This window comes from Bombus flavifrons, chromosome 1 (genome assembly GCF_040668555.2).
Source record: "Bombus flavifrons isolate JBK064 chromosome 1, iyBomFlav1_principal, whole genome shotgun sequence".
In the NCBI taxonomy this organism is placed as follows: domain Eukaryota; kingdom Metazoa; phylum Arthropoda; class Insecta; order Hymenoptera; family Apidae; genus Bombus; species Bombus flavifrons.
The window spans coordinates 7,722,290-7,734,593 of NC_138442.1; the positions used below are offsets into that span (position 1 = coordinate 7,722,290).

At 46.3% G+C, this 12,304-nt stretch overlaps 2 protein-coding genes across 6 annotated transcripts in view; one reads left to right on the forward strand and one right to left on the reverse strand.

Annotated features, from left to right (window-relative positions):
- Ae2 (anion exchange protein Ae2) overlaps positions 1–12,304 on the forward strand; it is a 42,113-nt gene that overhangs the window by 17,410 nt on the left and 12,399 nt on the right. For 2 of the 5 annotated variants that reach the window (XM_069123778.1, XM_069123798.1), the window contains exon 2: positions 1,933–2,126. In XM_069123778.1, coding sequence (XP_068979879.1) covers positions 2,073–2,126 — 54 coding nt within the window. In that variant the 5' untranslated portion in view covers positions 1,933–2,072. Of the gene's footprint in view, positions 1–1,147; positions 1,288–1,932; positions 2,127–12,121; positions 12,284–12,304 lie in introns of those variants that run through there. The other 3 variants (XM_069123788.1, XM_069123768.1, XM_069123805.1) reach the window with 3 other exon arrangements.
- Positions 7,557–10,568, reverse strand: LOC138180965 (uncharacterized). Its single transcript, XM_081833734.1, is given in 4 exon segments — positions 7,557–7,890; positions 7,893–8,014; positions 10,425–10,547; positions 10,549–10,568. Coding segments are annotated over 4 exon segments (303 nt in total). The 3' UTR covers positions 7,557–7,852.

A 12,304-nucleotide genomic window follows, 5' to 3' on the forward strand; every position in this document is an offset into this window, starting at 1 on the left:
CGTTTCGCAGCGATCAGCCATTTCTCTCGTTTGGAGACGTGTACGCGCGACGCAATAGCACGACCGTCACGAAAAATTGCACGGCCAACGAGAAAAAATGCTCCGTTTTATTCGAGAAGCGATGGAAACTGGTTCCCTGCATGCAGGCACTTTATTGCCCGGTGAAGATTTATCTGATAGACAGCGTGGATTAGAATAGCGTAAAGATAAAGAGTAGGATCGACGGTTCATTAAAGAGCGTCGTAAATCACTGGATCGCATGGTAAATCGACTCGCGTAGCTGAGAAAGTGCGGTCCGAATGAAACCTTTCTTTTTCTCCATATACCTCGTAATATCGTTAACCGGAAGAAATGAAAATTCGTTGAAATACGACGCAGCACGTTGTAGGAAACTCTGAGGAGGGTCGCTAACTCGGTGACGATTCGATACAAACGTAAGAAGTCGATTTTGCCAAGTCGTCTTTTTTTACTTTACTCGTCGGATAGTTGGCATAGAGAAAAAATTCGGTCACGACGAATCGGCCGGTAAAATCGCCGCTAATGCCAGTTTTCCATTATCTATGGCAGACGTGGAAGATAATCCTCGGCGGAAGAATACACCGGGAATGTAGTTGAAATGCGCGACTAAATTTCCTAGGCACCAGGTATCACGCGCGGATAATCGAACAGACGACAGGCATTTCGTTGCGTCATTCTATAGGATGCGATCCGGTAATTAGAGACGAGCGACGCTGGCCCCTCGTATTTCAATTCCATCTGCGCTCTTTAAATTGTCGAGAGGAAGAAGATCGATTCAACGCGGTTGGTCGCACGGTTATACGTTTCTTTTTTCTTCTATCCGACTGTATCTCGGCTCGGTGAGTACGGAACAAATTAGCTAGCAAAGAAAAGCGTAAAAGTTGTTCGACACACGTTGCGGAAGATGTTCCAACGACGAACGAGGGTTGATATGGAAGCAGCTAAACGATCGAGAAGAAGGCGTATTTCGGTTTATTTGGTTGTTTATGCCGGCAAGGTTACGCCATGCCGGCACCTTATTTGTCAAGTTATATTAGAATCGTTGCCTGCTGGATGGTCGTCGCGTTGCTGGTAGCAGTGGCAGTCTGAAACGAAGTCAGTCGGACGGTCACTGTCGTCGAGTCACGTCTCCTTCTCGATAGTAGTTCAGTCCGCTCCACTGATCTCCACTATCCTTAGTTTGCGAACAAGTGTTCTCGAGTTCGCTCGCGATTCTCATCATCGTCGCGATCTCCGTCCTCGTGACGCCACACCGTATCGTCTCGCTCGGTGCGTACACGATTCTCCTGCCTTCTTCGTCCGTTTCCTACTCCCTTCGTCTTCTCGCCCGTGTAATCTCTGCCATCGTATTAACTTTCCATTTTCTTGCTTCTTCGCTAAATTCTCCTCGCCGTGCGTTTTAACTCGATTCAAGAAAGCGGTTAATCTCATCCCTGCTGCAATTCAGTTGAAACATTTCCATTCGCCGTTTCATCTTCCATTCATTTTTTTTCTTTTTTTTCTCTCGATAGGAGGATCTTAGCAGAAAGCGTGGAATTTCAGCAAAATCCTCGCTCCTGTTCCTCGTTGTATTCTTAATCGCATCTTGCTGCTTTGTATCTCCGACATCGTAGTAATTTCGCCGGTCGCTATATTTCCGTATTTTTATCGCCGTGACGAAGGGAGATAGCATAAATAAATCCGTTTTGATTGCTCTTGGACATGGTGGTCGAAAGAGAAGACACCTTCTGATCGATAAACTGACGATATTAAATGACGTAGGAATTATAAAAAAGGCGTGACCGAATGAGTTAGAGAAGCGTAGCACGTAATGATCGATCGACGACGTTTATTTAGAATGTAGCATAAAGATATCCGATAATCCGACATGGAATTTGCAAAATTCTGGCTAAAGGTATATTCGTGTTTGCACAGCTAGCAGAACGGAGCTGCCATCTCAGCGACTCCTCCACATGTGGACATCGCCGTCCCGACTCAGGATCGGCCGAGCACCCAGGAAAAAGACAACACCTTAAGCTGATAGCTGCCGCAGCAGCTACCGCGACCGGTGAAACATGGACAACACCAAGAGAAAGCTGTCTTTCCTTGGCTTTGGTAAAAGGGTATCGGTAAGTGTTGCATTCTTCTTCACGCGATACGGCTGTTATTGCTGTGCGATCGGATCGTGTTACGTCCTTTAGAAATTCATGGTCGATTAGACGTCGTCAAGCTGCTATTATATACTCGAACGGAATGGAAAATCTATACTATCGGAGAAAAGCAGAGAGCGTTGTCTCGCTTGTCAAATTCTCTGCACGTTCGATGATTACGCGACGGAAATAACAAGCGTTCTACAACCACGACCACGATAAAACAGATAGATAGATGGATGGACGTGGAACAATACGGACTTATCGATAGCGCGATTTTTAATTCCATACAACATATTGCCTTTGATTTAAGTTTCGCGTCTAAACGTTTATCAGTGGGAAAAATCGGCGATTAGGATTTTTATGCGTCGTTCTACGTAGCAGCATCGAGCTCGTTACGTTCTAAACATAGCAGATGATAGATAGCGGATGAAAGTAACAGCATTTTTCTGCCATAGCGGAGAGCGCGTCGAATCTGTAGATTTTATTAAACGACGAGTAAAAAAATATCGTATCGTTCGTGAAAGATTGCTGCTGGAATCCGTTGATACTGCAATACATCTTTTCTTTTTCCTTTTTCTTTTTCTTTTTTTTTTTTTTTATATACCTATATCGTCCTTGACAATATACGTATTGTGCACGTTCCACGAAACGCACTTACCGTATTTATCCAATTATTATTTGTTGCGCTCTTAAGCAACTCTTCTATTGATTAAAGTCGTGCCGCTTCTCGTTCTTCCGACACGCCGTAATTTCTCGTTAATTTATTACCGGTTTCCATCTTTTATCCAATTTTCTCTCGTTGGACAAAATGATGTGAAAACAGGCGCGTCTCTCTCGTTTGTGCCAACGACGTGTTGAAGCACGCGCTACACCACGTTTATTGCGATTTAAATTAATGGCGATTGGTCGCGTTGATCGTTGACACCGATCAATTGAAATGCGTTCCCCTAATGAGACATGATCTGATTACGATGGAACGTTGCAACCGTAAAAATATCGCTGCATTTGGTTGTTCCTGTCGTTTCGACGAACGCGAATTCAGTGACGTGAAAGCGCGATGCTGCTACGCCTTCGGCCTGCCTTTGCGTGACGCCCGAATTGTTCGTTGTTGGCGTCACAGCTGCTCAATTTTCCATTTGCGAACAACTGAACGTCGGATCCGTCAGACGCACGAATTTTGCGTTCGGAATTGCGCGTCTTTCGTTGTTGCTACGACGCGCGAGATTAACGCGGATTTTGGTGAAATTGGCGAGGACCAGCGAGAGGAAAGTGGAACGTGTTTCTGCAAAATATAGGAAATTGGCGGGGACGTGCGACGAGATTGCTTCGTCGCGCTTAACGTCAACCGTCGCTTCGTCGAAACGATGAAAGTTGTTCGACCGTTCTTTTCATTCCCATGCGGGGCAGTTGCAAAGTTAAGCTCTGATTTCACTCTCCTTCGAGTGTTGTTGCTCGATGGATTAAAAAGTTTGACGCGCGTCGTTCCACTCGTTGCAGCGTGCGCGGTACAGCGGTGGCAGTTCGCTTGGTTCGGCCGTCGGTGAAATTGCCTCGCAAGAATCACAAACTTTCAATTGACTTTTCAAGGTTCCGAATTAAGCGTTTAGCGACGGAAGCGCGCAAGTTGGCGAAGGATCGCGCGATGCAATCGCCTCGCGGTCTGCCGTTGCCGGCGACAGCTACGAAGCTGGCGACTCAACGTACCACGTGCGCAAGGGAATTAATTAACACGTCGCGCGTGATTGCTCACGCGTTCGTGCACCGTATCCTACCGTGCAAGTTCACGGTGTCGTTAAACTGGTCGTTATCGAGCCGCAGAGATCGCGCGTTTAACCGGCTCTCACTCGATACACGTCCACACCTGATGGATTTTCATTTTCCTCGTAGCATCTAAAATTAGTGCGATAGCGTACGACCGTTGCCGATAGGTACGTGGCGCGTTACAGAGGCCTCGCGTTACGACGCGCGATTCCCGCCAAATGTTGTCCAAATTTTCAAACACGCGACTTTTAAACGTTTTATCGCGTGCGTTAACGTCGCTCGAGATAAAACAACGCGACGAAATTCGCAATAGAAAATTACTACTTTCCTGGTGCAGAGTGGGTCGAAATTAATCGTTTCGTCTTAGAAGATGCGTTGTGTGGCGTTAAGCCGGTTAAACTTAGATTCAGACAAAATTACCCTTCGGCTATCTTCGAACGAGAAATAGTTCCGAGAACAAGACGATAGAACAACGCTGCGATTTCATTCGTCAAATGCAGCTAGTATTATGCCGGTATTTTCGGATCAAAGGAACGACTATAAGCCGGAAACTCTTGAGAAAAACAATGGAAAAGAACCAAGTTCCGTGGATTGAAGCTTCAAGGCTGATAAGATTAAGCCTATGAATTATACCGGCTACAAGAGAGCTTTTCTCGGCATGAAAACTATTTTATGGATGATACTAATTCGAGAGAAAGACCATGATCTTAGAGTCTCGCTCCTCGCGGATATTAACACATTGACTGCCACGTTGGTCATATTTATTATGACCGGCCACGGTTTCTCCTGTGACGCCATGGTGGTCATTGATGACCGAAACGCTTCAACTTCTTACAATTGTAAAAATTGTATGAAAATTGATAGTTAGGGCATTTTGAATATAACCGCTAAATAGAAGATACCTTGAAATAAAAAGTACACCGTTGAACGATTAAACATTTTTATTAGAACATCAATAAAAAAATGAAAACAAATGTTGCATTTAAGGGTGCACTGTGTTAAAACACTTCAAACATAAATGTGACTCATCAATACAATCTGGACGATAGTTGGTCACCTGTTTGGTCCGATTCTTAGCAATTTTTCATTCTAATTATTTAACATTTTTTTATAGCACTCTCTGAAAAATTTTCGTGCCAGGTACGCTCGCTTGCCCTTCTTTCTTCAGCGTTTCGTGTCGCAATCTTTGTCGAATAAATATATTTGACGGCTCTGGTGAATTGCACTGTGTAAGGTGCGTTGCGAGTGTCATTCTAAAATCTGATACCTTGATTTTTGTTTTTGTTGCTTGTTTATAGAGTATCATCGCGTTTGAAATTGATGCATTTAACGATAACTCTAAAGCTAATTTTATATACCACCCGAGGGTTCTTCTATGTAGTGTAGAATATACTATCATTCGATCTGATAAATCTACAGCACATTTTCCTCTGTTGTAATCTACCACTACCATTGCTTTATCAGAAACATAATCTTTTTTGCGGACCTCTATCATTTCAGCCGAATGTTTCGTCGAAATCATAAAAATAATCATAATACTGTTTACTAATATCTTCTACGTGTTTCAACAATATATTCTGCACGTTTTGCTTACAACGAAATAACAAATGCAAATGGTTTGTTGAAATAAACGAAGCCTTGTTACAATATGTCGCTGTAAACTGTTACCAAGGCGCCACGGTGGTCACCCGTGACCACCAATAAGATAAGCGGTCCATTGGGGAAGAATGTTGTCTTACATCATCAGTTTATTATTATTTTGCCATTATATGCTTTGAATAATAGAAATACTCCCGTGGTGTTCTGAGCGAAACATGTGATTTCGGCGTGGCAGTCAAAGTGTTGTTCATTCTCTGCGACTAATATTTCCCACGATAGCATAACGCGTCTTGTTTGTCTATCGTTTAGGCGATCAACGGTAACGAAAACTTGAAATCATCGTCGAGGAATACTTCTTTCGTCGTTCCACGTGCTCGTTCACGCGGTCGTCTGCGTTCCTCGAGTCTCATCTGTCCGTAGCGAGCAGGTCGTCGTGAAGAGCGAGCAAGTCAAATAGGAAAAACAAAACGACACTTGTGACTCGCGTCAGAAATAAATGCGCGATTTCAAAGAGCAATAAGTGTCGTCCTTGAAACGTTGCGCGGCTCTTTGAGGAACGTGGCCGTCGATGTGATGGTGTTTCGAGCACGGATCGCAAAGTGGACGAGCGTTGCACGAACGCGCATTTTGCGTTTGCCAAGAAAAGGAATAAAACAACGTAACGAATTTTTGGTTGGTAACGAAGAAATTTGGTTTTTCCATGCGATTCGAGGCGAGTGTCGTGCGATTCAACGGACTGCTCGACGTCTCATGTTAAATGGTTATTGACCTGCGACCGTCAGCAATCAGGCCAATCAGCCGGCACGAGCTTGTCCCGCTTTTCCAATCGATGCCGAAGTTCAACGTAAAACCGCGGTGAAACGATAATCCGCGCGCTTCTATCTCTTCGATTCCTAACCTAATCGGTTTAAATTCGTATATTGTACGTTTGTATGTTTGTAGCGGTCCAATGGTATTTCGAAAGAAAATGCCTTCGTTCCGCGCAGATAAACACTGGGAATTATGAAAATCGTGTGCAAGTCAAACTCTTGAACTTTATCCTTTGCTTCGAATGGAAAGTGTTGGAGCTTGCGAAGCGAGAATTCGCAATCGAATGTGTCGACGTCCGTTATCAACGATTTGGTCGTTTCTCGGAAAATAAAACGCCTATCTCGGTTCTCTGCTGGCTGTCGCAACCACGCCCGATGCGAAATCTAATTTCTCTGGAACGTGTTGTTCGACGCGAACGACAGACACCATGTTCGTTGGATGCGTTGCGTAAGCCGGCGAGTTTAAATGTAGACGCGCGTTCATCATCTCCGCTGATGATTTCCATGTTTCACGGACGTAAATTCCGAGTCATGGGATCGGCCGTAGTAGCTACCGAGAAACGTTTTGCTACGCATTAAGATAAACATTTCTGCACGTTTATTTTGCATCTGCGACGTGCCACGTCGCGCGAATCCACCCGTCGGCGATGGAAAAGAAAAAAAGGACGAAATGCGACACGTCGACTTTGGAATTTCTGCTAGAATTCCATCGGCGCAAATCGATATTCGTGTTAACGCTCGCTGGCAGGTAGCGATTTCACGCGATCCGTCTTCAATTACATACCAACTAAGCTGTCGAATTTATCAGCAGTCGATCAACAAACCCAAACGAACATCCCTCTCGTCATCTTAACCGAACGAACGCGATACTCGCCTGCTAGTCTGGTGATATTCCTATGGAAATTTGAAGTCGGCGAGTGTTTCTCTGTTACGTCGAAACACGAGGAAAATAAAAAATGTACATTTTATTTCGTTTGAAATTGCGTGGAAGGCGACGTTCAACCATCGTTTGCCTGTATTTTCACGCAATGGTCGAAACACAGATCGATCGCACACACTGGTCCGTGCAAGCGAGCAATCGCTACTCTATTTTTTTTCTTTCTTTTATTTTTGATAATCCCTAAATTACAGTAACAACTAGCTTTTATCGCGCCTGTTCTCGTGTTGCAAATTTCGCTGTTTCGATTGCCGATTTTCGTCGGTAGTTTCAGCGAAAAATGAAAATCGATGAGGAGGAGAGAATTTAACGTTGTCGAAACGCGACATTTAAACGCGTGTAAAGTTTGAGAAACGGACAACCGATAAGCCGATAAAACTGAAGAAATTCCATAAGCAGCAGTGTGGCGATCGAACGTTAAAATCGTTTTAACGCGGTAAACGATAAACCGAGCGAGTTACATGTCGTCCCCTTTCCTCCCTCTTAAGTCTCAGGCGGCGCATTGCTCGATGGATAGATCGGTGCCGAGGAGCACTTACGCAAGGCCAGAAGCCGTAAATTCGATTACAAGACCGGTGTGAATCGTAGGCGCAGTGTCATAAAGGTCGATCACGCGGCAACGTCCCTCGGAACGGTGGTCAGCTTTTATGGCAGTATGCTGCTGCGTATCTGTCTGCCGAAAGAAGATCCATTCGATGGTAACAGCTCCCGCAATCATCAAGGTGACTACTCTTTTATTCTTCGTTTTCCCTGCCATTCGAAACGGTTCGCAAACGCACCGAGGTTACGCGCTTTGCCTAACACTAGAACTACCGCGCCAGTCAAATTGACTGGCTTTACAATTTTATTTTTAAATTTCTACCTCATGTTATATTTTTTCCCCCCCAATGATGTAATGATTTTCGCAACGATAACTAAAAGAATAATATAATGAATTTTATTTTGTTTTTTATGCATTCAAACTGAAAATGATTTTGTATCAAGGTTACTTATACAAATACCAGTCGAAATGACTGGTACTTGTCAAAGTGTAAAAGGGTCCTGCAATCTGTTTATCGAACCCCAATTAACCAGTTTCCTCGTTTTGTACAACTTCCCACACGTTTTTAACATTTTTACTGCGTATCATTCGATATGCTGATATCAGTTGTCAGGAAGATTCCGGATCGATCGCTAGAACGCTAGATGCTAACACTAGCAATACCACACCAGTAAAAATGACTGGTTCTACAATTTTATAAATGTGTGTCAACCCTCGTTCAGGGATGATGGTTCCAGATGGATTAATAATACCAAAAATGTGCTACGTAACATGGAATTGCTTCTGTAAGAAAGTAATAAATCAATAAATATAAAAATATTCTATTATTACGTATTTTTTAAAGACCAGTCATTTTGGTTAATTTTGGTAGAAATAGCTTCGTGTTAACTATCGGTAGTTCTACTGCTAATCTCTATCGAACTGTTTAGTTTTCTTCGTCTCTTCTGTTATTGTTTTCCCGCCTCATGTCCTTTCTGCGTCCTCCAAGGACTTTAGTCGTCAATTTCGCTGACACTTGATATTTTTGGTATTTCCATCTTTGTTTATTTATTTATTTATCCTGCTTAATTTCTCGAGTATGTTTCTTTGCGATTGCGAATGGTTTCCTGGTGTCATCGCGGGTCTTCTATTATCGTCACAGGCCTTGGTAAAGTCCAAGGTCTAGAGGCTACGTACATAGATTTAGGTGTGTGGACCAAATTCCGTTCGCAAAGGCGTATCTTAAAACGCCACAATTGCCTGCAGCCAACCAATCGCCGGGGTTTAAAGGGTTAGCTCGATATATTGCGCTGGCTCGTCGCTTTAAACCGCGAACGTTCTCGGTTACCAGATATTTCCCCCCTCGTCATCTTAAGCGGACGAACACGATACTCGCCTGCTATCGAATATTCCAATGGAAATTTGAAGTCGACGAATGTTTCTCTATTCCGTCGAAAGACGAGGAAAATAAAAAATGTACATTTTATTTTTATTTTATTCATTAGAAGTTTGGAAGAAATTTATCGCAAAGAGGTTCCGTACGTCCTGCTACGACTACGTCAGTGAAATCAGTGAGAAACTGATTGCAATAATCGAGCCACAGACTGTATGTAATAAAGGTGCAGCACAAAAGATTGTTAAGAAGGTCAGGTCGATAAATGAGAACACGGATGGTCGGAGAAACGTTATTTTTAACTGCTGCTCCAGCCAGCCTCTTTCGTACTCTTTGTGTCCGATAGGAAACGTCTAGTCCACGACCACGAGGAGAGTCGGGAAGGCGCCGCAAAGGAAACAAGAGTAAGCTGAGCCGCGAGATTAGCCGCAGCTTAGAATTATTAACGCGTTACGTTGGTCGCTGAATCGGTCGAACAAACGTATGGAATTACGCTGACTGTGCGAGCTGTCGTCCACGTATCGGAATACAAGGAATGCCACGGTTGCCGAGCGAACGTTCAATCGCGAAGCAGGCGTGACATAGGTCAACGAGCTCTCGAATCGAGTCGCTAGTTATTTTTAAATATCGACGTCCACCGAACGTACCTTTGCTCTGGCCGACCTTCGCGTTCATCCCACGAGGAAGGAAACGCCTCCGTCCGGCTACTGTCGCCTCCACGAAGCTAACGCTAAAAATCGTTGACGATCGGTAACTCGCACTATCCACGGTTAACCTCGTGGACGATCGGTAACTCGTAACATCCACGGTTAACCTGGTGGACGATCGTGTGCGTGGTCGAGGACGTCAGTCGGCAGACCTGACCTATCGGAACGCGATAACGGCGACCTATCGATCGCAGCTCGATGTCCGGCGAGAAATTGAATTCGCCTTAGCCGAGTTTCGATCATCCGAGCGAGTTAAATTTGCCGCTCGAACTTTCCATCGATCGGATGCTCGCGCCGAATCCTATCGAGTCAGATGTGATTCTGGCTTTCTCAGTCGTCTCGAAGTCGACTGTTTCGAAATGGCAAGAATTCTTTCTACTCGCAGAGCGACGGTGTCTTTCGGAGGGGAAGAAACACGCGTTCCCCGAAGCCACAAATAACAAACGCCGCATCGATTTTCACGCAGCTTTTCTCTGTGCTTGGAGAGAGGTCAGAGAAGAGGGAGACAGAGTGGTGCGAGTTTGTAGGTTCAGGTTCAAGGTCGCGGCAGCAGGAACCAAGATACGTGTGCGTGCGAACGTGAGTACAGGCCGTAGCGAGCGGTGGACGAGGAGGAAGCCCGGTCGATGCTGGAAAACCTCTTTCCTTCCACTTTTCCCGACGACGATGGCGCAGCGCCACCTCGGCCACATGCCAGCCACCCCTTTCTCGCTTCGCGGCGCCTCGTCTCCGCGTTACGACCGCTATAATTCCAACGTTTCCAATCCTCCGTAGACGAACACTGGATAACCGATTATTTCTACTGTTTGCTACGTCTTCGTGGTAAAGGCGTGCAATTTTTCGCGCTACATACGAAACGAGAATTCGTATTGCACGCGTAACACTTTGCCATTCTCTGTGGTTAAATATAAATTGTTCGATAAAATCGATGTTGATTTATTGCTCGGTAGTTTCCTCGTCGCTGACGCTCGATGCACGGATTCTGCAAAAGCGTGGGCACGTTCCGGAAATAACGGAAACCTATCGAGGCAGATTCTTTGATCGGTCGTAATTCACGTCGCGATGTCTGTCGACTTGATAATTTATCAGGCCGTGGCTGTGTAGCCGATGAGATCGATCAATAATGCAGCCGCTGCTTTTCGTTAGCTTCGGTGGTCGACATGGACGCGCCTGACGAACGTCGAGTCTCCTTGCGACTCGCAACTTGTTCGATACTTGGGATGATTCGCGACCGACGAACGACGCTTTCGAATTGAAGCGCCATTCGAGGCGACTCGAATCGACACGCAGAAGCAGGTTGTCGGGCAAACTCGTGGCAGACGAGATCGAGCTGACATGCCCCGTTGGTCGATAAGCTGCCGCTACGACCTAGGCCTCGGCGAAGTTGCGCTGGTCCGGTTCGCGTCTCTGCCAGCTGCACCGCCAGCTGACAGCTTCTCTCCCTCTCTCTTGCTTTCTCTGGCCGATCGGCTGAAGCTCTACGCTCCTCGACCACCCCTCCATCTTCCTCCCTCTCGCTATTTCCTGCTTCTTGCCATCTACTTTCATCGGTTCGCGGAGGAGCCCCTTCAGGGCTACATTTCACGGCCGACTGACACTTGTTGCATCCACAGCGTCCACCAATGGCCAGCCGTTTTTCCGTACGCTCCTCTCCGAAGCTGGCCGAAAAATCCGCCGCCTCCCGGGGGACGTGGCGAACCTATTGGGTTGGCAACTAAGTGATTGCGGATTTTGTCATTAGGTGGTACTGACAAAATCCGCAATCACTTAGTTGCCAACCCAATAGTTCCTACATTCCCAAGGTCAACACGACGAAACGTCCATCATCCGACCAGCGCTGCAACTTTACGACGCACGGTAGCTTCCCTAAGCAACGAACAAGCGGAGATAATTTTACCGCGGAAACCACGACCTTCTTGACGCAACGTTCTCGAGCGGCGATCGAAACGACACCGTTTCCAGCCCGCAGCCACTGGCTCGCAGCGTGGCGTGTGGGAATTCCACGTAGGATCGCGAGATCGTTGTAGCCGCTGTGGTCCCGTCCCGGGAGCAGCGCGCGATCCGAGTCGCAGGGAGAAGGGTAACCTTTCGAAGGATCCGTCGTCTGGCCGCGACGTATGGGGTAGATATCGACCGGCGGAGATACTCCCCGCTGCCCACCCCTAACAGCGCGGGCATCCCCTCCACGTAGGATGTGCGGCTCTCTGTCTGACGGCCGGTGGTTGCGCTACCCTCTCCGTCAGTTTGGATTTTCGAGCTGTAAGCACGAGCCGAGCGAGCGAGTGTCACTTCGGCCCGGAATGCCATGCCCGAGGCCGCCGCTAATTCCTCCGGGAAGTCGTTCCTTCAACGGGCATCGGGCAAAGTTCTCCGTTGGTTACGCCGCTCCCTGCGGACCAGCCATCAGGTGATATCTGTGGCACGGTCG